A 23,278-nucleotide genomic window follows, 5' to 3' on the forward strand; every position below is an offset into this window, starting at 1 on the left:
GGGGACTGTGTGGAAAGAGTGGAGCAGGTAGGGAGGAAGAGGACAGGTGGAGCACCCGGGAAGCCACTGCCCCCAGGGGAGCCAGCTGGCTGGGGCTGCGTGTTGGGAGGGACCTCAGGTGTGAAGGGGGAAGGGCCGGGGAACCTGAGGCCTTACCTTGCAGAGACCGCGCATTGTAAGAGGTTAGAAATGCTTGCAAAATTTTAAGCTAATGGAATTAGATATATTTCTACTGCAAAAAGAAAAAGGAAAAAAGAAAAAAAAAATGAAGTCCTTTTTCATAAGGAGAGAGAGCTCTCATAAGTGCAGTGAAAAAAGATGCATGGACCGTGTGGTTTGGACATGGACTTGCTCAAACAGAACGGAAGTGACGGGTGTGTAAGCATGAGGCCTGCACGCATGCAGCAGCAGGCGCCAAAGAAAGAGACCCCGGTGGGAGAGGAGAACTGAACAAAAGAGACCCGCACTTGAAAATGTGCCTCCCTGGAGATGCGGCCGAGGGAGTGGGCCTTCGTGGGAGGAGGGGACCAGAAGCCACGGGACACCAGACTTCCACCCTGAGAGCGGGCAAAGGAAGGTTTGGCTGGCTTGTCAGGCCGGCCGTGATTCCAAACACCAAGGGTCCCTATGCCTTTGACAGCTACGTGCTCAGCTGACCTGTGACTGCCGGCACTGCAGGCCTGGAGCCTGCCCGGTCAGTGCAGACCCGGGGAACGCTGGTGAAGCCCTCTCTGGCGTGAGAGGCTTCTCAACATCCCGTTCTCTGCAGCTCAAGCTCCAGCCACCCAGGCGCTGCTCTGTGCGAGGAACCAGACCCCGGCTACTTCCCCGAGGTGCCCAGTGTGACGCACGGAGCTGCGCCTGCGCCCAGAGCTGACTCGTTCTGCAGACCCGAGGCTCCTTCGGCAAATGCGACACCGGTTTCAGCAGGGTGTCCCCTTCTCCCCCCGAACACACTCATCTCTGTGACCTCATCAATCTTCCTACTAGTCCTAAAGGTCAAAGGCCGCTCCACAAATGAGGGAACAGGGATAAACGTTACCAAATTCTGACCTGAACCCTCGGCAGAATGAAAGCCTTCCAAATCTCAATTCGATGCAGCTTGGGTGTCTACACCAGAAAGACAGCTGTCCGTGTGGGGACTGCTTGGGGGCTTCCTAGGTGAAGGTAATGCACATGCCAGAGAAACCGGCCCTAACGTTCTCCCTGCAGCCATCCGCTGGGCTCCAGGAAACCAGCAGGCAGACTCAGTATGGAGGGAAACCAGCAGGCCTCTGAGCAGATGCCCACCCCAAGGTGCTCCCTAACCTTGCTTATGTGCAGAGGCAGGACTCGGGGGGAGGCCAGAAAGACGTGAAGGAACCCACGCTTTAGAATTCCAGGTATTATCTCATCGCTGACCATCTGGTGTTCCTAATCTCTGAACAAAAGCAGCAAACTTCCAGGACCAAGCGTATCGGGCAACCAGCAAGGCCTCCGGCAACAGGCACGTTCCTGGGCCCTAACTACCTGGCCCCTTTAAAGGATGCAGACTGGCTGGTGTTAATCCAAATCACCTGAGACCCAGTTCTTGCCACGCAATCAGCTGTATGGCTTTAATCCCTGGTCAAGCTGTTCACCATCATAAACACTGCAAACATTCTCACTTGAACCCACAGGTGGCTGACCATGCAGACCTTCTAGAACAGCAAGTGGGTTCTACTGCTCAGAGGGTCCCTCTTATTCTACATAACTGCAAGACTGAAATGTGAACAGTGGTCTCCAAAACGAAGTCATCCAGAGACTGTCAAAGCTGGGGGCCGGACACAGGGCGCTCTGCCAGGACAGAGTCCTTCTCTCCTCACTGACGGCACCTGACAACCAGAAGAGTTCTGAGCCATCAGCTGATCCAGTTGTTCCTGGATTTGGCTGAAACAGTCCTGCTGGCAGACTATTGAGGGCGGCACCAGGGAATGGCAGGTTTACGCTGTCTATTTAAGAGCAGCCCAGGTGAGTCTGATGCTCTACCAGATGTGGAAGACAACAGCCTTGCCCGCCTGCATCCTACAGACGAGAGAAAGGTGCCCAGGGTGGTGGGGCATGTTGGTAGCCCAGCCAGGCCTAGGTTGGAGTGCCAAGGCACTGATCTCAATTCTGGGGGCCTCGTGGCCTCCTGCCCGGGGTGGGGTGTGTGTGTGTGTAAGGGAATGCTGAAATAGCAGCCGGGCATTGGGTCGGCCCCGCATTCAGATTAAAATCTGAGTCCCACTGAAAGATGAAAACTTATCTGACTCCAAATCTACAATAAGGCAAAGTATTCAACATAATACCCCCCCCCTCCCGTGTAAGTGCTGTGTAACAGGTCTAAGGGAGTCTCTCAGCCCCCTTGCATTAGCTCCTCATGCTTCCTGGACATGCCCTAATGGTCAGTGCTTCTAACATACACCACCCAGAGCACTAAGGGAAAGATCTAATCAACAGATTTCATTTCTTAGACAGTTGAGAAGAATGATGGATGGATTAGTGGGGACTGAGCCGAGGCTTGGTGACAACTGTGCACTTCAGTTATCCACGCCTGTGCCCTTCAGCGCAGACCTGGGGAGCCGGCCTCAGCTCCAGGACAGAGAGGGGCCAGGAGGAGAGAGAGGGGCCAGGTGGAGAGTGAGGGACCAGGAGGAGAGAGAGGGACCAGGAGGAGAGAGAGGGACCAGGTGGAGAGTGAGGGACCAGGAGGAGAGAGAGGGACCAGGTGGAGAGAGAGGGGAGCCAGGAGGAGAGAGAGGGGCCAGGAGGAGAGAGAGGGGCCAGGAGGAGAGAGAGGGACCAGGTGGAGAGAGAGGGACCAGGAGGAGAGAGAGGGGAACCAGGAGGAGAGAGAGGGGCCAGGAGGAGAGAGAGGGACCAGGAGGAGAGAGAGGGACCAGGTGGAGAGTGAGGGACCAGGTGGAGAGAGAGGGGAGCCAGGAGGAGAGAGAGGGGCCAGGAGGAGAGAGAGGGACCAGGTGAAGAGAGAGGGACCAGGTGGAGAGAGAGGGACCAGGTGAAGAGAGAGGGACCAGGTGGAGAGAGAGGGGAGCCAGGAGGAGAGAGGGGAGCCAGGAGGAGGAGAGAGGGGTGCCAAGAGGACGGAGTGCAGCGCTGGCACCCACACACAGCGCCCACCGTGGATGCTCGTTCACTGCTGAGCAGGGAAAGCCCAGCTCTGAAAGCTAAGTTCCTGTAAAGACGGATGTGTGGGAGGACACCACCCTGCCTCTCTAATGCCCTGCACTGGCCTAGGCTTTGGTCCCCTGGACAATCACCACAGAGGTGGGCAAGTCGGAAGAGTCACCTGCTCTCCCACATCCCTGGTGTGAGGGCTCCGAGCCTCATTGTTTCTCAACTGAACTCTCTCAAATCCAACAAAGCACGTCGGAAGCCAAGAACAAAAAACTAGAGTCTGTTCATACTCTCTCCGCTCTGAGGGCAGCCGAGACCTCTCTGCTGACTGAACGTCAAACAGAGGAAAGCAGTGTGCAAAGGAGAGGCACCTTCCAAAGCCGGGAATCCCAGAATGGGTCCTAGCAGGAGCCCCCTGGGGTCTGGGTTTGCGATTCTTTCGGACTCTGCAAGTGGTCTGTCACTTTGTCCTTTGAGAAGCCTCGAAATACATCTTACAGCAAATGCCGTCCACCCACCTGCCATCTGCACAAGAACCAGGTGTCTCTGATTACCTACCTACCGACGTGCTGCTAAACAGTGACTTTCTCTAACAGTTGCTTTTATTCACCACCCACTGGCCTCGCTTTCTAGGCAGAGGCAGCCCGGGCAGGACGGCAGGTAGCCCAGGCCACAGCCAGCCCCACCGTCCTGGCCGCTTCTCACCTCCCTACTGCCCTGGGGCAGCTCTCTCTGGCCACGTGCAGCCCCCAGTGCCGCCTTTAGAGCAAGCCCTTCGAGGATGAAGCGTATTCTCTTAAATAAACAAGCATGCCTCTGACGTTACCCAGCCACGGTTCTGATGTCCATTCCCCTGAGGGCTGCCAGAGAGTGTGCGAGAGTGGGCAGGGCTGCCTGGCTTGAGCCTCCAACTGAATGACGGCATGACCGACGGTCAGAGCCCGAGGCGCCTGGGCACCCTGCGGTCCCGCCTCCCTGTGTTCTGCGTAGTGTGACCCAGTGGGAGCGGCCTCCCCCAGCCACACAGGTGCCTGTGGCCGAGCTGGGGCTACAGTCCAGGTCGGTCCGCTGCTCGCTCACAGGTGACTCACACTCTGTGACTCACCAGGCCATGTCTCAGCCTGGGGGTGGGGGGCGGGGTGAGGAAGGGGACATTTCCAGGTACCATCGTCCACGGAGTAGAGGAAGTCAGGTACACAAGACGTGGCCACGTCACAGAGTGTGTAACGAAGCTAAAGCATGACTAATGGTGCGGGGAGGTCTTCAGGGTCAGTCTGCCATCTGAACAGGTCAGGGGAGGTTCCCAGCATGAAGGAAGGGTGGGAAGAGAGAGGAAGGAACGAGGACAAGAATAAAACCTGGGTAATTTGCCAAAGCGACAAGGGTTCTGGGTAACTGAGATAAAGGCATGAGCACGGGGAGGAGATAAGATGCTCTTTAAAACAGCACATAGTCGTGAGAAGAGATTTCTACCCAAAGGCTCTCGATCTGACCAGGAGACTCCAACGGGAGAGAGGGGTATGATTCTCAACTCTTGAAAGGGCCCACAGGAGAAATAAAAGCAATTACTGAAAGAGCAAATGACTGTTAAGGGCCGTTTTCCCCAGAGGAAAAGGAGACATGAGCTCTTTCCACCGGCGGCTGGAGTTTACCACGTACGAGGTGGTTTACGACCCCATCACCCCTTAGAAATTGTTCCTTGGGATAAATGCCTGTCCTGGGAAAAGGTATTGACATGTCTAACTATCACGGACTGGGAGTCTATTCTGACGCCCTCTGCCAAGCCTTCCTCACAATCAGGTGGCCACGGGCATCTCCACTGGAGTTCTGCCTTCTTGGACAGGACTGTCCACTGAAAACCTACACCTGGTGGTCTCACTGTCAAGTTCCCATAGCACATCGCAACCAGGAGGCTGCCTGGTGCCCACCAGTTCACCCCGGGGCCAGCAGGGTGCCGGCGGCATGCCACCACATCCAGCCCCCTCCTCTGGAGGACTGTCCACAGCAGCTGTGATCATTTCTGGTCTACAGCCCAGGGGGCTGCGGCTGTCTGACTGAGCGGCAGGTAACCCAAGGCATGAGCGAGCTGGCAAGCCGGAGCCCGGCGGCGCTCGGGGCAGGGTTGGTGAGGGCAGCATCGGACACATTTTCAATTGGTGTTAAGAACTGCAAGCATTTTCCCGTTAAAAGAAAATCAAATAAAGAATAAGCTGAAAAAGGAAAAAGAAAGAAAAAGAGTGACGGAATAAATCAAAGAAAACCCTTCGGAGCGGAAGAGTTTCTTTTCTGTAATAAGCTGCTTTTACTTTGTTTCTTTGGCTCTCACTCCATTGTTGGAGCCTGATCCTCAAAAGATACCCTAGAGGACTCCCGGAAGTCGGGGTGTCTCAGGTCCATGAGAAATTTGGTGGGAGTGAGAATATGAGTAGAACCTGCGGGAGAACAGAGGCCAGCTGACTGCTTGAACAAAGGTACGTTACAGGAACATGCCAACTTAGGCCTACGGTTTATGCAGCCAATGAGGTGCGAGAGAGCTAGCCGCACGTGCACACGTGGTGTACACGTGGAGTACACGTGGCGCACGCGTGCACGGGCTGGGAGGAGGGCGGGCATGCACGGAGCGGACAAGGCCACACAGCGGGCGTCAGCGGTCTGCACCAGGCCTCTGCACCCATCCCCATGGGCGACCCTGTCTCCCCGGGGCTCCACCTCCCAACAGGGAACCTCAGGTCGGGCCAACGTGGAAGAAGGGGTTACAGCGAAGCCTGGCTGTGACGGCTTCCGCCCAGGAAAGCTGTGTTTGAGCAGAGAATTAGCCAACACACTCATGCAACACATACGCAAGCGGGGAACACAGAGACCTCTGTCACGGGGGCCCACGTAACCAAAAAAGGAAACAACACAGGGAGAAACAGTGACCAGACGGGAGGCTGCAGGGGGTGCGGAGGGGCGGCGGGGATATGCGAGCTCCCCACTGAATGGTGGTATCTGGAAGGTGGGTTGTGAGGACCGTACCAGGTCCATCTTGATACACCCAGGAACGGCCCCACGGACTGGTCTGCAGAAACTGCTCACTCCGAGAGCTTGGGGGACACTGTGCCTTGGTCCCCCCAAAGGAGAGGTATAAAACTGACACATCTTATTGAGATAAGGGCAAGGGCAGGGCCCGGGCAGGGCAGTAGGTGTTGATCGCCTCTTGCCACTCAATGTCAAGAGGCACCCTGGGCAGGTGCCGCTCCATTTTGTTAAGGGCAAGATGGGACAAAAGGAAGGCATCTGGAGAAACAAGATTCTTCTCAGCTCACCCTTCCTCTTCCAGCCCGAGGAGTTGGGGAAGCTCCAGTAGGCGTGAAAAAGGAGAAAAATCTTCTCCTGCTGCCTTAAGTCAGCTCTTATGAGTTGCTTCCTTTCTTCTGGAAAACCAGCATGAAATACCAGAAGGGGTATGATAGACCCTGAAGTGGTAGGAACTGGCTGGGAGCACCCTCAGCGGAGCCCAGAAGCCAGGCCAATATGTTTCCGGCAGTATCTGCCCTCACGCCCTCTCTGTGCATCTCCAACTGACAGGTAAAGGAGCTGGTAATCATTTACCTTCCGTTCACTGAGCATCTTCTGGACGTGGGGCCCGAGGCCAGGCAACTGACAAGCCCCGCCCCAGGCCTAGTTCAGGCTGTAAGTGGGTGCTCTTAACCCACTTTGGTGGGTAAGGAAATCACAGCGTGGAGAGGGGAGGCACTTTCGCGGTGACCCGCGGGGCAGTGGTAGAGCAGGAACGGGAGCCTGGGTCCGTTGGAGCCTGTGACCAGGCGCGTCCCACCACATGGAGCTGCTGCTCGTCACGAGACACAGCGCAGACAGGAGGAAGGAACCCTTTACCCCTCAGCATCTGCCGCCCACAAACGTGTACACACGCTAAGTGTCACAGGGGCAACAGAGAACCGAAGACAGAATGAAACATCAAAGCATGGAATGGAGTCAAAGTGCAGTGAAGCAGCCCCTTCCCTGCAGAAAACACGCCCCACTCACCTATGAGCACTTCCCACTTTCCGTTGGCTTGGGTCACCTCGTAAGCACAGCGCATCTCATTCAGGCTCACGCCCCCCAGGATGAAGATGATGAGGCGGGGACCACTGCGGTACTCCCCGGGGGCCTTATTCTTATGCCAGTGCCCGTAGCGGGCGCTGGGGCAGGAGAGAGGGGGAGAGAGAGACATAAATCATGTTCATCTGCACTCACAGCATGTATACCTCATACCTCCATGACGTGTTACACACGCGTTCTGTACACCAGGGACTGAAACAGAGTAGATGCTTAGCAAGTGCTGGCTGAACTGAACTGCAGGGCAAACTATCAAGCGCTTTGGCTGCGGGGAGAAGGATCGCTATGAGCGCCCGTGCTGTGACCCTGTCACTCAGGCAACAGACGGGTCCAGGTCGGCTTTAAAGCTGGCTGTTCAGCGGCTTCACCCACGTGATGTTGGTCCCGGTGTCTCCCCTCCGCCGACTGTACAGTTCCGGGCTTGTCTGGGACACTGCTGGAGGGAGCGGCGACCACAGAGTCCAGGGCTTGTCTGCCGCTCGCACACTGATTCACTGGAAAGACGTGCACTGGGCACCTCATTGGGCCAGGGCTGCCCCAGCACCGAGGAGCCAACCCGAGTGAGCTACGGCTCTTGCCCACCAGGAGCTCATGGTTTGATGGGGGCAGGTGGGGCAAGGAGGGTTGGGGAAGGATGGAGGTCTGCATCGCGCTTGCTGGAGAGAAGCTCAGCACTGTGGGGACAAATACAGGGGAGGGCCATCTACTGCCGAATGGGTGTCACTGGGGAAGGCTTCCCGGAGGAGGTGAAAGCGAGCTGCCTCCTGAACGACAGGCATCTCAGTGGTGGGACAGTTCCCCAGGTGCCCCCTGCCCCTGGCTTCCCTCAATGGGCTTTCACCTTGTCCTCAGAAACAATGAGAAATGGGTTGCTTCCAGGTTAAGAAAATGGGGAAAACAAAAATCAAAACAAAACGAGGAGAGCAAGGCTCCTCTGGACAGTAGAATCTTTACCCATCTTCCTGACTTACGATAGCATTAAAGTCACTTTCCAAATCTTGAAGGCACAGAGGGCCCATCTGGGCCGGCCCAGAGGATCACAGTCACTTTTTCTGCCTGTGCAATCATTTGTTTGTCTGCCATCGTCAGCCAGCCTAGCTGTGGCACTATGTGGGATTTTGTATTTCACTCCAATGTTGGCAACAAACATTGGGCCTCCACTGGCATCAGGGGGGAGGCACCACTCAGGCCTGAGAGTGACGACAGAAGGGGGGGTGGAGAGAGAAGACAGGCAGGCAAAATTCAAGCAGAGGGACAAAGGCACATGTCCTGAACAGTGTGACCCTGGGAAACTGGGCCACACAGATGAGGGAGGCAGAGAAGAGAGTCTGGAGGCAAATGTGTCCATAGTGTTAGAGCCCCAGGGACTGGCCTGTGGAGATGTGGCCACAGAGCACAGCAGGGAAGGCTTCTGGACAAGTATAGCAGGGTGGTGATCAACAGGAAGAGCTTTCAAAAATGTAAACACAGGGCATCGTGGGTGCCCAAGAAAACACAGAGGGCTGGAGAACCCAGAGATGGAAGCATGGATTACTGTCTGCTCACATCTGCAAGCTGAGAAACGTCTGAGCATCACCAGGTATGTGGCAGAAACCCAATGAACCCAAAGCATCCACATTTCCATCATCTACGTTTCCATCAAGGATGAATCTGAGAAATGTGGCTCTATGCAGGTGATGTATTCATCCCTTTCTTAATTAATTACTAAAATTAACAAATGAGTGAAAAGTGAAGACAGAATACACCAAGTGCCCACTACCTGCCAGGCTCTGTTCTAGGCACGGAGGATAAAACAGACACAAACCCCTGCCCTCATGAGGCTGATGTTCTACTTGGGGGGAGACTGGCAGTAAGGGTAAATACTAACAGCACACTAAGCGGGGTGTAATCTATGGAGAAAAACAGAGCAGGGAAGGGAGACAGGAAATGGGGAGGGGTGGCTGTAATTTTTTTACTGTTTTCTGTAACACCTTTACTGAGAAATAATTCCTATATCATACAATTCACTCATTTAAACTATAATTCAATGGTGTTCAGTATAGTCACAGAATTGTAAGCCGTTACCACAATCAATTTTAGACCATTTTCATCGCCCCCCCAAAAGAAATTCTGTACCTATTAGCAGTTACTCCCCATTTCCCAGCCCTCACCCCCATTCCCAGTTCCCGGCAACCACTAATCTACTTTCTGTCTTGAGACTTGCCTGTTCTAGACATTTCATATAAACAGAATCATAGTATATGTGGGCTTTAGTGACTGGCTTCTTCCATTTAGCATAATGTTTTCAAGGATTGTCCATGCTGCAGTGAGGATCAGTATTTCATCCTCCCTATCTTTGGCTGAATGGTATCCCATTGTATGAATGTACCATATTTTGTTTATCCAGTCATCAGCTGATGGACACTTGGGTCATCTCCACTTTTGAGCGATTGTGAACAGTGCTGCTAGGGACACTGGTGTACTGTAATTTTAAGCAGGGTGGTTTGGGAAGATGGAAGAAGGTAACAATTGATTAAAGACCTGGAGGAGGTAAGAGGTGAGCCATGCAGATGTATCTGGGGACAGATCATTTCAGGCAGAGGGAAAGCAAGTGCAAAGGTCCTGAGGCAGAAGTAAGCCTGGCATGTATGGGGAAGAGCAAGCAGGCTGGTGTGGCTGAAGTGGAGGAAGAGTAAGGAGTGAGTAAGGAGTGAGTAAGTGTGCAACGGGAAGCCAGGGGGCTGCACGGCCTCACGGGCCGCTGCAGGGACTTGGCTTGCACCCTGGCTGTGATGAGAAGGTTCTCGAGGGTCATGCAGCGTCCCGGTCACAGCAGGACTACCATGTAGCCACCACCGAACCAGACACGGTCCCGCTCGCTCCCACTTGCTTGCCCAGGGATTCTCACTCACCTGACGGCAGTGGTGCTAAAAGAGGCAGAGGAGCGGGTAGAGATATAAGGGTAGTGCTTGGTATCAAGTTTGTCTTCAATAGTGTCCTGGAAAGAAGAGAGACAGCTATTGGACCTGCCATTTGCTTGAAAAGGGCTGACGGAATCAAGGGAAGACAATTCAAAGAACAAGTCACTTAGCCAAAACCATGGCCAGCTTTGCAACAACAAAAGCTCCCCTGCCCACTGCCCACTGCCACGTGCCTCATGCCGTTCTTGGCGCAGACCAGATGCTCCGTAACTGGCGGATACAATGAGTTTGTAGGTCTGCTCTTGCAGAGGAGTTTTTTTTTTTAAAGCTGCATTAATTTTTCTTGCTTCTTTCCCAATTTACTCTTTCCCTTTTATATTCTCTTTTTTTCCCCTTTTATATTCCATGTGAGGTTATAAATGTCGCATCCTGTCCAATAAACTCCTGACCCTTGCCGTCCGTCTTGTAGACACTGGGCACGGGCAGGCTCTCAGGCAAGAGAAGGCCTGATGGCCGTGGCCTTCCAAGGGCCTAATCACCCGGTGGGTGGATCCTGCTACCCACCCCCTGCTGCCATGAAGTCTACGCTCCTAACAGCTACTGTGTGAAGCCCACACAGGTCTCTCTGGGGGACGGGGGCGGGAAGGGGAGGTAAAGGGAGTAGAGAACAAAGGAGGGAATGAGACAGAGGGGTTGCTCTACTCTGCCAAGCAAAGAAATGTCATTGGTTTCTAGATGTCTCATGTTCACCCATCCTTTTGGTTTGTGGGTTTTAAAAATAGGAAGCTGACTCACTATATATATTTAAAATATATTTATTTTAATGTACAATTCAGTGGGAACCCCTGGACTGCTGTGAATTAACAAAGGGATCGTGGGCAAGTCCCTTCATTCTCTGCACCCCAGTCCTGTCCAACTATCAAGGGCAGGAGCTGGACAGACATCTCCAAGTGGGACAGGATTCTACACAGGGCTTCCTCAACCTTGAGCTGCAAGGAGCGGAGGAAGGGACACCACGGGGCTACCTTACATTCATAGATACAAAACACCTACCATGCGCAAGGCATGGTGCCAGAGGACACATCAGGTGAGGGCATAGGACCAAGGCCTAAAACGATGACCCAGCACAGCGAGCAGCGCACACACAAGTAAAGAGCATCCCTGACACCCGCTGTGGGGCTACACCATGTGGATCTGGGCATCTGCACCCGACAGCCTCCCGGGGCTGCTCCGCACAGACCCCCAGAGGCTGGATGCAAATCCCCGGGGGTCACTGACACCTGAGGGCGGGCGAGGCTGAAGCCTCCGGGCCTCGGGTGCAGAGCCCCAGGCCTGGCTGCCCTCACGCCCACGTCCCAGCCCGCGTCCCGGCCCGCGCTGACCTCCATGATGTCTTTGATGATCGGGGTCCATCGTGAGAGCTGGTAGGTCTGCTCGCTGATGCGCTCCTTCCGCTCCGGTTTGCTCCTGCGACGCAGCGTGGACTGAAGGCAAACACACGGGAGGAGGCTCTGAGTCAGCGCCTGGGCCCACGCGGCCTCGCTGGCCCCTGGGCTTCCTTCCGGGAGTCAGCCCTGGCAAACACTAAGAAGTGGGGAGGTTTTCCTGGAAAAGCCCAGAAAACCTGGAGCTTGGTTCTCTAAATCCATGAAAAATGGCAAACGTGGGTCAAACAGATAAGTGCCATCCAGGTAGTTGAAAAAATAGTCTGCTGTTGGTTATAGGAGGAAATAGTGCTTTGGTGACTCATCCTTTGATTTTGCCTCAACAGCACAGGATGCACTGAAGGAATCATTTCCATTCTCGTTTGGTCCCTTTGTGAACAAGGGTCTGAAAAGGCCAAACAACCCCCTGTCACAGGTCTCTGGTCTGGTGGCTTCGGAAAAAAACGTTTGACTCTAAGATTTCAGAAGACATGCACCTACAACCCTGCTTTACCAGCACTGAGGCGTGAGCTGACTCCCTGTGGCAAGTAGGCTTCTTACAACCGAGGTTCCTGGCGGGGGGCTCTGAAGAGTCCTGGAGCCCCTGCCTCGGCCTCTTCCAGAGCTCACTGCTGGTCTGGCCCCCACACCTGCCCCCACCGGGTCCTGAGTCACTGCCAGAGCAGCAGACTCAAAGGTGGCAAGACGGCCTGACGCTACGCATCGTGTTCTCAACCTCACACACGATGCTGAGTCTACGTGTCCCACGGCAGAGCCAGGCTGACCCAAGACACACAGGACGGAGCTGGCGTGACCCCTGTTTTGGGCTGGTGCACAGACACAGCTCAGCTTTGTGACTTTGTGCCTCCTTGATGTGCCCGCCTGGGTTCTTGGCATCACACCTCGCTTTTGTTGCTACCGCTACACCTGCACTCCTCTGATTTTATGCTTTCTCTTTCTCGATGTTGAGTGTGTGCCCTGTGAGCCGCCTTAAGTAAGTCAGGGGAGGGGAGATGAGAGCTGCTGCCTCCCCCTGCCTCCGCCCAGGCGAGGCTGGTACTCACATCCGTGACGATGGGCACCCCGAGGTGGGCCATGTTGGTGATGATGTCGCTGTCCTCCGGCGGGATCTGGGCGTGCTGGATCAGCTTGTTCAGGTTCTCCTCGGTGATGCCTGTGGGACAAAACCCCCATCACCACACCGGCCACTGCACATCACACACTCGGAGGCAGAGCCAAGTGCCCGGGGAGACAGGGCCCCTTCTCCTCCTCAGGATTAACGGGAACGAATCTGCTCATGGCATCAATTTTACTGTAAGACCAGACAAGATCAGGATTCCAATTCCATCCTAGACACTCTGTCCCGGGCTATGACTGTCAGCAACTGCCCCTCCTGGTCCGTACTGCCACCCGTCTCCTGCTCCTCAGCACCCCCGCCGGCCCCAGCCCGCACCACAGTCCACTTGGACATGAGAGTCTCTGTGCCCATCTTTGCACAATGGACACTTATGGGCAACTACATGTGGGCAAAAATCAGTTACTTAGAGGCACAGATTACGAATGTGGGGCAGGTTAAAAGCATCTGGCAGGAATGCTCTACTAAACGGGCCATAAAGCCAACAGACTCTCCCTGCTGTCCTCACCCTGTCCCTTTCTACTTATGCCGTCCCTTTGACGACCTCTAGAATCACGGAGGGATACTCAGCCTCTAGTTGCAACCGACCTGACTACCTCTCCCCAGACGTGAAGAGCCCCTCAGATCTTCTTATTAAACACCCCCTTCCTTCCCTTTTCCTTGTCTTTTAAACTGCTTTCCACTTTGTTCTCTCTCTCCCAGCTGCCTCACTTCCCCCCCAAGAAAGGGTCTATCCCCTCCTCTACACCCCACCACTCCTACCATTCTTCAAAAAGATGTAGAGAAGGATGATGCGGATTTTGTCGTAGGTGCTGACGTTCGCGTCCAGTAGGATGGGGACGATGGCTCGCATGGGGTCCTTGATCTTCTCCCCTTCAGCATCGGTGCCCATGGCCAGGTCCTGCGGAAAGCACACCACGCTGGCCCCATTTCTGGCAACAGCCCGGACAGACGGTAACTATTAGAAAACCGCTTGTCCATACATGTCTGGGATGTGTCGCTTGGTTGGGGAGGGTCTTCAGCAGGCGCTTCTGCTCTCATGCGTGCTGTAATTAATCAGAACTGGGGTGATCGGCACTGGTGCCTAAGGCATCAACAAGAACTGAGGAAGGCCCCAGGTTTCACTTTCCAAAACCAAAACCACACGGATCTGCCATCTTGTTTAAAGGCAGGCTGTTCCCTCCAGGTGAGTGCCAGGTATCTGTGCCAATTCCTCAGGGAAGGCCTTAGGTCCTCGAGAGGAACAAAGCCCTGCAGAGGGGTGGGGGCTTCAGGGGATGCACCTCCCACATGTGAGAAGCTTCAGTATTATAAGGTGCCTCTGCCTGGCTGGACTCTTTCTGCTCCTCGGTGCTTGCTGAGTTTTAACTACTCTAGGCTTTTAACCTCTGTTTTTCATCTTCCAACCACTTTTTAGGGAGAGGAGAAAAAACTACGGGCTCCCTGCAAAGCCCACTGAGGGAGATGAAGGAAGGGGGGGGGTGCTGACAGCAGAACTGAAGATGAAGAGCACATCTATGCCCCCCCCCCCCCCCCCCCCCACGACTCAGGCAAGAGGTGGATCTGCTCTCAACAGGCCTAAGAAAGCAGCACATCGGTCTCGGCAAATCAAGAACCATTTCATCTTGTTCTGAGACTAGCGGCTGCAACTTTCTCTGTAGCTCTTACAGAGGTTGCTGGAAGGTTGCCTTTTTTCTCTCAAGATCCCAGGGGTCCGTAACAAGCATGCTCTCAAGTTTGGGTCTCTGCCCAGCCTGGGTCAGAGGAAGGCGAGGTCCCTCTCCGAGGCCCTTTCGCAGCTCAGTGCAGCCTCGGCAGACATCTGTTCGGCAGGGCCCACCTCTAATACTCCCTCAGAGTCAACTTTAACGTGACTAGTTCAATGAATACCACTGGGCACTTCTGAAAAAATGTAAACTTCCAAGGATGAATCCCAACTGCATTTGTACTGGTCTAGGGATAACTGATTTTCTGGAGAGTCAAGTTCTTTTGGAGAGGATGCCTTGCTTTTGCAAATGCCACCCGTGAAACTGATGAGTTTCAGCAGGGCTACTTCCCCATAGGAAAGAGTCTATGAATCAGGGCTGGTCTTACAAACCTAAGCCAAGCCTGTCACATCAGACCAGGAGATTTAAATCTTAGCCTCACACTGAGAACTCAAGTTGTTTTTTTCTGTGAGAGGGACCTTTGGCTGAGGCTTCAGCGTCGTGGGATGACCTCCCCTCCCTTGGAAGCTGACCCTGGCTGAGAAATGTTGTCACGTGTGAGGAATGGAGAGGCAGGATTAGTGACTCCACACGACACCTTGGAAATGTGGCAGCTTTGTCATGTCCCTTCACAGACGAGGCAAAGAAAGCAGAGAGAAAGAAGCACATCAAACAAACCAGGGACAGGGACAGAACTCCGATCCCAACTGTGATCAGGGAGGCTGTGGGTGGATTTCTGACCTTCGGCTGCGCTCCCCGCTTGCAGCCTCTAGGTCTCCACGCTGGTGTGGCCACAGCAGGAGGGAAAGACATTCAGGATATAACATCCAGACAGCCCTGTCAACGCAGGTCTCAGTGCTCCACACATCTCTCTTCTGCCATTCCAGGGAGCCTCTGGAAGGTCAGACACGCGAAAGCCAAACGGCACCACATTCCAGACCAACCTAGTCTCCACCATTGGCAGCGGAACTGCACTGGCTCCAGGGAATCGAGACAACGCGGTCTAGCAGGCTTTCCCGTTTCTATTTCCTAGGATTCTGCGGGGTGTTCAAGGTCAGATGTTAAAATTCAGTTAGGCAAATAAGTGGGCCTGGCAGAAAGAGGAGGAGAAGGCCCTACCTGTTCCACCCGGCACAGTTTATCCACGGTGCCTTGGTAGTGCTTCATGCAGTCCTCGGCAAGGTGCAGGTGGGTCGAATACTAGGACAAAGCAGAGAGCGTGTGGTCAAGGAATCACTCGCTGACTCACGCAGCATCTATTGAGCACCTTCTACGTATAAACATGGTGCTGGGCACCAAGACGTCTCCAGCCTCCTAAAGGAGATGAAATGTGCATTCAAGCAGGTTCACAGACACCGCTGGGTAGAGAACTGTGTGTGTCGGGGAGAGGGGCAGACCACCTTCTACGAAAGTCAAGAGGAAGGAGAAATCCTTTAAGGGGGTGGGGTGGATACTCCTCCCTCCAGCAGGTGGTGCTCAATCCCCCTCTCCTTCCTGTGGATTTAGTGATTTGCTTCTAAGGAGGAAGCGATGTGTGACTCCCAGGTACACTGTGATTTCCTCCTAGCTCAATCTCTCAGGCCCATGGGGTGAGGAATTGGAAGCCTACAGAGAGAAAATGATGAAGAGGAGAAAAGAAAATCATGGGAAATAAGCTATCTATCCCAACCTTTCATTTTTCCTAATAAAAATTGAAGATGACTGAAAATCTATGGATTTCTATGAATCAGTGAGTGTAGTGGGGCTTTGAGGAGTCTTTCTGCAGCTGTTTATACTCACGATGCAAACAGGTCATTCTGGACCGTCATACCTTGCTGAGCTCTTTCTGGTACTGGGGCATCTTCTTCAGCATCTGGGACAGGTCCCGCATGGTGGTCTAGGGGGAGAGGAAAGCATGTGGTCTCACTCCAGTGGTCCTGAGCTAAGAGGGTGTGCAAGGGGGGTGGGCCCAGGACAGGACGACAGCCAGCACAGGACTCCCACGTGCACGCTCTGTAACCCCCACAAGTGCATCTGTTAAACACAAGATCACGTGTTTAGATTTCCATGTCCCCGGCTCAAATAATTATTGATCCAAATGCCATCACTGTCTTATAGGCGGGGAACTGACCTCTGAAGTCTAGCAATTATGTTTTATTTACTGGACTACAAAGTTACTGAGACCACAGTTCTTGCCAGGAAAGAACAATTTTTCCTCTACATATTGCTCTTCTGCTTACTCGGCTCAAGCAGTCATGGCATCAACTCACATTTCATCTCCGCAGAAAGGCTGTAGTTGTGTAGACAGGTAGGAAGTAGGGAGAAGGTGAGAGAAGGCTGGAATCTGCATCCTGACGGGTGGAAGGGGTCTGCGGACCCACCTAATTGGGGGACCCACCTAATTGGGTGACCCACCTAAGACCACTCAACAGAAATTTACTGCGTGACTACTACATACTAGGCACTTTTAGGTGCTGGAGATACAAGGACAAAAACAACAAAAAGAATTTCTGCTTTCATGGAGCTAACAACAAGCAGAGAAGCCATTCTGAGTGGATTAGTGCTCTTGGAGGGAATCACGAATGTGCACGCACAGAGCAGAGGATGCACAGAGCAGTCCCTAGTCTTGGCTCAGAGAAAATGATGCCTGAGCCAAAGGACAGGGACCTCAAAAGGCGAGGCCAAGTTAAGGAACTCAGGCATGGCTTGAGCAAGGCGGTGGGGGGCAAGAGGGAGGGAGGCAGAGATGAGAGCCTCTGGGGGCCTGATGCTCTGGGAGCTGCAAGGCGTGTCCACGTGGGGCTTGATTCTACGGAGATCAGGAATCACTCAATGACCCTAAGCCAGGGAGCGGCACAACCCGAGTGGGATTTCTCCTGACTAAGGGGAGCAAACACCTCTGATAAACAGTTAGGAGAAGGAGAGGCCCAGGTGAATTAGGACATGAATTCTAATGCTACTACAAGCTCAGAAGGTTTTGGCAAGTTCTTCTGGCTTAAAGTGAATCATGACCCAAAACAGTAAACATCAATCCTCAGAGTAACAAGAAGAAGGTTTCTATAAATATCAAAAGGCAGGGGGTGGGACGTCCCTGGTGGTCCAGAGGTTATGACTCCATGCTCCCAATGCAGGGGGCTCCAGATCTCAATTTTGAATACAAAAATAAGACAAAATGGTACAGATGAAAAGAGGCCCATCACCCCTCCCAGCCCCCAAAACTCACTAGTCCTGTGCTGAGGAGGCGTCATCCCTGCCCCTGGAGAGAAAGCAGGGATTAAGCTAAAGAGCGCTGGGGTGTGAGAACGGGTTTACCTTCTCTCCAGTATTCATTCTCTTGCTGGAAGAAAAATCCTTCAGAGAACGGGTGACTTCCCTGGAAGACAGGAGGAGGCAGCTAAGCTTCAACGCGGCACCAAGTGCCTCTACATGATGCTATAGGAGTCATGCAAGATTCTTCCTTTAGGAATACGTGGTGACTTTTCTTGCATGTAAGGTATACATTTAAAGTGATTTTCTAAGAAGAGAGAGAGATACATTATTTTCCTAATACTCTAAACCAGGGGTCTCCAGAGTGGGGTGTACGAGACAATTTGAGAACAGAAAAGAGAATGCTAGGACATCTATTTACATAATTTTACTTCATCCTTCTCAAATTTATGTTTTTGTGTATGCTGTAAAATACACAAATTAGTACAATAAAGCATGTATTTAATGCATAAATAAATTAAATACTGGAAATGTAAATGAAGATTTTTCAAAAGTTGAGTGATCCAAAAAGTTTGCAGACTACTCTTCTAAACAACAGAACTATCCCAGGTTGTGATAGTTTCTCACTCTCCCTGGTGAATTTCCTGCAGCTATCACCAACTCAGTGTAGCAGAATGTGTCTTTCTGCAAAAGCAGATTTGTTATCTATAGTTTAAAGTTCTTATTAAAACCTCTACAGTGTTAGAAACATTTTGAAATGCCTTCAGAGCAAGGTACTGGTTCAGTACACATATGTCAACTCCTGTTCAGAAATTTTAGGTGTGACAACAGGGACGAAAGGGACACACCAGCTACATAAATGAAAACTGAACTGTATGTAATGGAGCCTGGATCTTTCAACAAAGTGGCTTTAAGTGTTTAGTGTTTATAAAGCATCTTGCTGAGCAAGCTACAAATGCTTTCTAAAAATCCTAAAAACAACCCCAACACAGGATGGATTTTCCAACTTCATGAAGTTGGTGTAGCCTGAGTTCAGATATCAGAAGGGATCCATCATCACTGGTTAGCATGTTGGCGATTTAGCAGAAGCAACAAATTCATGCACTGGTGAGCTCTGGTCAAGTTGCCCAGAGAACGCACACTGGCAGCTGGCGACTGGGATCACCCGTGTCAATGGGGTGAGCCCTGCAACCCGGGGCAGGGCTGGCCGAGGCCTGGGGGTGGGTGCAGGGCGGGCTCTTACTGGGACACCTCCGCGATGTGCTTGTGGCGCAGCGCTATCCAGAGGTCATCATCCTCATCCAGGAGCACTTCCTTCACCCTTGCTTCTCCAATGCCGCTCGTCTCGTACCTGGAGAGGAGACGTCCCACAAAATTCATCCAGTTGTGGGGCTTCCCTGGTGGCACAATGGTTAAGACTCCACGCTCCCAATGCAGGGGGCCTGGGTTCAATCCCTGGTCAGGGAACTAGATCCCACATGCATGCCGCAACTAAGGGTTCGCATGCTGCAACTAAGGAGCCCATGTGCCACAACTAAAGACCCAGCACAACCAAATAAACAAATATTTTAAAAAATTCATCCAGTCCTCCTGGTTTATAACAGACAGACGTTCACACAAGTGATTTCTCAGCAAGCGCCCTGTCCATCTGATGTGTCACTGTGTCAGGTCCGCTGCATCGAATAAGGCTAACGTTTTTGGGGGGCAGGGAGAGACCCAAAGGTCTCATTAAAGGCAAATGGATTGAGGGTCTGGTTTAAAATCCCCAGGGTCAGTTGATATGAGCTCCACCAGAGCCACCTGGCTCAGGTGTGAAGTCAGATTATAGGTGGGTTCAGAGGTACTTGTAAGGGACAGGTGAGGATCACACTTGTTCTTCGTTGGGAAAAGCCTGGGACACCATCCTCAAATGTGTGGGACCTAAACAGCATTCCCCAGCTGCCTACAACAGGCCCTCAGCAAACTGTCACACGTGAAATCATGAAAATCTAAAGGAAGGCAAGAATTATAGGTACCAAAGGGGAAAAGCTGAGATTCAGTCATATTTTTAGAACCTTCATTTTGAAACCACTATCTTTATGGTTAATGTTATAAAATAAATGATGTAAGAACAATATAGTCTGTTCCCATAAAAAGAAAGATAAGTTTTTAGAGAGTTTCTGATGATTGCTACCAAGAAAAATGTTGTTTATAATGAAGCAAATTACAAATAAAATTCAGTAAGAAACTCCCCTTGATATATTTTATTATCATCGTATTTCATGATCTGTAGTTACGAAGTTTCAACTGTGAATGATACGCTAAAAAAATAAAATTTTAAAAATAAATAAGATACACTTTTACATACAGAAGTCAACATATTAACACATCCAAGCCGGCTTCGAAGTGAGGTGATGTGAGCTCTGAACTAAAGATCTGAAATTCTTGTTCTCCCCCAAAGGGGCAGGAGTTTCTGGCTGGTGGTGCAGCTGGACTTTGGGAACTCACAGAAAAGCTTGCAGGCTTATTAGCAAGACTGTACGAATGCACCTGCTTTTCCTAGGATTACCGACCTCCTTTTTCTTAAATTAGAGGTGTGTCTGGTTCATTTGCAAAGCTACAGTCACACCGGGTCTAAGTACTTACTTGTATACATCATTTTCAATAGGCAGCAGGTCGTAACTCATAGCCTGAAAAGTCAGTTCATGAAGGACAGGGGAACTGGGGTCAAAACCGCGGTCCAGGATCAGGAGCTGGGAGCGTGCCTTGTCTGGGCCCTGAAGGAAGGACACAGGGGATGGTTTCACGAGCCGCCCCACGCAACTCCCGCTTCTCCAACTAGCATAGGTGCCCCTCCTGGAAAATGCAGCAGAAGGACGTGAACCCTGAGTCACACAGCACTAAGTCCATTTACTGCTGGACAAGGACGCCAGTACACACCATGTGAGAATCCAAGGTGTCTATTTCATAATTCCTCGGACGCAGATCCAGAACTGTGGCTGGGGTCCAAAGTGAGCTTACGAAAGGCAGCACCACATAGATTCAGCTATAAACAGGGTGACCCATCACCCATCTGGCCTGGGACTGAGGGGGTTCCCAGAACCTGGGGCTGTCAGCTTTTAAATCAAGGTAGTGATGGGATAGTTCTGTGTCTTGATTGCAGTGGTGGTTACATGCAACTACACATGACAAAATTGCACAGAACTGCGCACGTGTGCGCACACACAAGCACGTGTACAAACTAGTGAAATCTGAATAGGTTTGGAGGCTGTAGCAACGTCAATTTCTGGTTTGGATACTGTTCCACTGAGGGGGCTCCCAGGGTGCAGGGCTTTCAGTACCAACACTGGCAAAGTTCCAGTGCACAGAAACAAGCTGGTCTCGCCTGCCCAAGGGCTTGAGCGCTTCGCTGGGGCTCCCTGCGCAGACACAGGGGCGCTCACGCACACTCCGTGAGCAAAGGAACAGCTGTGTCCTGGCTGCCACATGGACACTGTGGTCGCCTGGGGAGAGAACCGTGGGGGCCAGGTGGGACTCACCTCCCCCATGGTCGGGTCATCGGCTTTGTAGGCGTCGAGCTTGTCCTGGATTAGCTGAGCCAGCAAAGCGTTGTCCTTGTATTCCCTGACGGAGGGGGAGGAGGGACGGGGGTGAACAGCCGGGCCCCATCCACGCCACTGTCTGCCCTCAGGGAGGCAGGCACGACGGTGCGGGAGGGTCAACGGAGACACGCGCTTCCTCCGTACTGTTCTTTTACAATGAGAATATACTCATACTACAAGTATAATTAGAAAGGACGAATAAATACTTAGCTCAGTGCCTGGATGCAAATGATTTTCTAGTTCCTCTAAAAACAAACAAACAAACAGTCTAAATGGAAACAGACGTAGTCCTTCTAAGCAGCTCCAGATAAACAACCACACCTGAGGGACTTCCCTGGCGGTCCAGTGGTTAGGACTGCACACTTCCACTGCAGGGGGCATGGGTTCGAGGGTTTGATCCCTGACTGGAGAACTAAGATCCCACATGTCTTGTGGTGCAGCCAAAAAACAAACAAATGAAAAAACAAAACCAACCACACTTCCGCATCCATCCTTCCCCGTGATCAGGGTCCTGAGCCTGAGCCACCTGATTCTCACTTCCCTCAGTTCTAATTCCCTCGGACTCTGTTTTGTTTTGTTGGAAGTGACATTTCTGCCAGCAGCACCAGGAAGAGACAAGTGAGACCCTCTGGACCTCCCCCCATGGCTGAGCCTGACAGCACTTCTCGGGCTCCTCCCGGCAGTGTTTACGGCGCGGCTGCAGCCTGCCACCTGGCCACGCTCAGCTTCGCTCCCAGCCCCACAACGAGTGAACCCCAAGCCCCCATTTCTTGTCTCCCACCAGGCTTCTGTCAGTGAGGACCCTAATGGAGGAGGGAGGCGTTGTCCTACAGGTGCACGTCCCCGCGATGAGGACCCCTGGCACTTCCCGCTCAGGCCCTCCGCTCCTCCTGCAGTGCCCCCCCTCCCTGCCCCCAACTTCTGGCTTCTCCTTGCATGGCTGTGACTCACACTCACACACCCAGCTTCACACTCTCACATGACTGTGTTCACTCCCCTGTGCAAATCCCCCAGAGGCTGCCCAGTGATAACCACTGAAGGGCGTGATCCCAAACCTAGCATCCGAGGCCTCCAGAAATGGCTTCGCCTTGTCCCACTGCCTGCATGCACATCAGTCTGCAAGTACCATCAGCCCTCCCCAAACTTGCCCTCTGTAGTCCAATACTGCACTTCTGCTCATCCCAACTGTCCACATAAAATGCCCTTTGCTCCTCACTGGTCTACTGAAATCCGAACCTGACCTCCGGGATCGAGCTCAGATGCCACCCCTGCTCTGAAGCCATGCTTGCTCCTCTCAGCTTCAGGGCCCCTCTCCCTGCTCTGGGTGCCCAAGCCCGTGGCCTGCAGTGTCCTAAGGCACAGGTCTCGCAGGCCTACACTGTAGTGTGCGCAGCTCGTGCACACCTACGCTGGTACACATTCTACCTGCCCTCCCAGATCAGGGGCTTCTAAGGGCAGGGGCTGTGTCTTCAGGTTAAGTCCCCGCCACCTAGCTCTGAGCACACAGCAGGTAAATGATAAGTGAATGACTTCATCAAATCTGAGGAATGTGTCCTTTGGAGAATTACTCTCCTTGTATTTTATCTTACTCTGAAACAGCTTTTGCAAAGAGGGTATTTGTTTTTTAAGATTAGAAAGAGACGAAAAACTGTAGGAAACCTGGGTTGCAGTTACAGGGGGGTTCACATTTAGTCATTCGCTAACTGAATATATGTATTTCATGCCTTTTTCTGTATGTATTGGTATATTTCACAATAAAATTTAGCAAATAACAAAAACAATGGAAGATAATTATAAATGTGAGACGCTCAAATCTTGACCCTCTAGAGACAACTGCCAGAGGAATGGTAAGGCCAGAGCAGATTCCTCGCTCGGGGACACGCGGGGCCCCCGAAGGCAGCCTGGGGGGCAGCCTTACCCCCGATACCGCACGGCCGGGTACTCCTTCAGGGTGGCGCACAGAGTTGCGATCTGCTCCGCCAGGCGCTCCAGGATTGGATTCTTCATCTGAGCCTTGTGGGGACTGTAGAAGCTTTGGAAAGAGTCAGCAGAGTCCAAGGAATACACCTGAGAAGGGGGAAAAAAAAAAAATATATATATATATATTTCC

At 52.5% G+C, this 23,278-nt stretch overlaps 1 protein-coding gene across 1 annotated transcript in view; it reads right to left on the reverse strand.

Annotated features, from left to right (window-relative positions):
* Positions 1 to 23,278, reverse strand: part of STXBP1 (syntaxin binding protein 1) — a 65,339-nt gene that overhangs the window by 2,318 nt on the left and 39,743 nt on the right. The window contains exons 7-18 of the mRNA XM_057724809.1: positions 23,087 to 23,235; positions 21,106 to 21,190; positions 20,213 to 20,343; positions 18,831 to 18,938; positions 17,693 to 17,753; positions 16,212 to 16,277; positions 15,521 to 15,601; positions 13,458 to 13,596; positions 12,625 to 12,734; positions 11,519 to 11,620; positions 10,128 to 10,213; positions 7,165 to 7,319 (exon numbers count right to left, since the gene is read on the reverse strand). Coding sequence (XP_057580792.1) covers positions 7,165 to 7,319; positions 10,128 to 10,213; positions 11,519 to 11,620; positions 12,625 to 12,734; positions 13,458 to 13,596; positions 15,521 to 15,601; positions 16,212 to 16,277; positions 17,693 to 17,753; positions 18,831 to 18,938; positions 20,213 to 20,343; positions 21,106 to 21,190; positions 23,087 to 23,235 — 1,273 coding nt within the window. The remainder of the gene's footprint in view (positions 1 to 7,164; positions 7,320 to 10,127; positions 10,214 to 11,518; positions 11,621 to 12,624; positions 12,735 to 13,457; positions 13,597 to 15,520; positions 15,602 to 16,211; positions 16,278 to 17,692; positions 17,754 to 18,830; positions 18,939 to 20,212; positions 20,344 to 21,105; positions 21,191 to 23,086; positions 23,236 to 23,278) is intronic.

Source organism: Hippopotamus amphibius, chromosome 2, assembly GCF_030028045.1.
Source record: "Hippopotamus amphibius kiboko isolate mHipAmp2 chromosome 2, mHipAmp2.hap2, whole genome shotgun sequence".
Lineage (NCBI taxonomy): Eukaryota > Metazoa > Chordata > Mammalia > Artiodactyla > Hippopotamidae > Hippopotamus > Hippopotamus amphibius.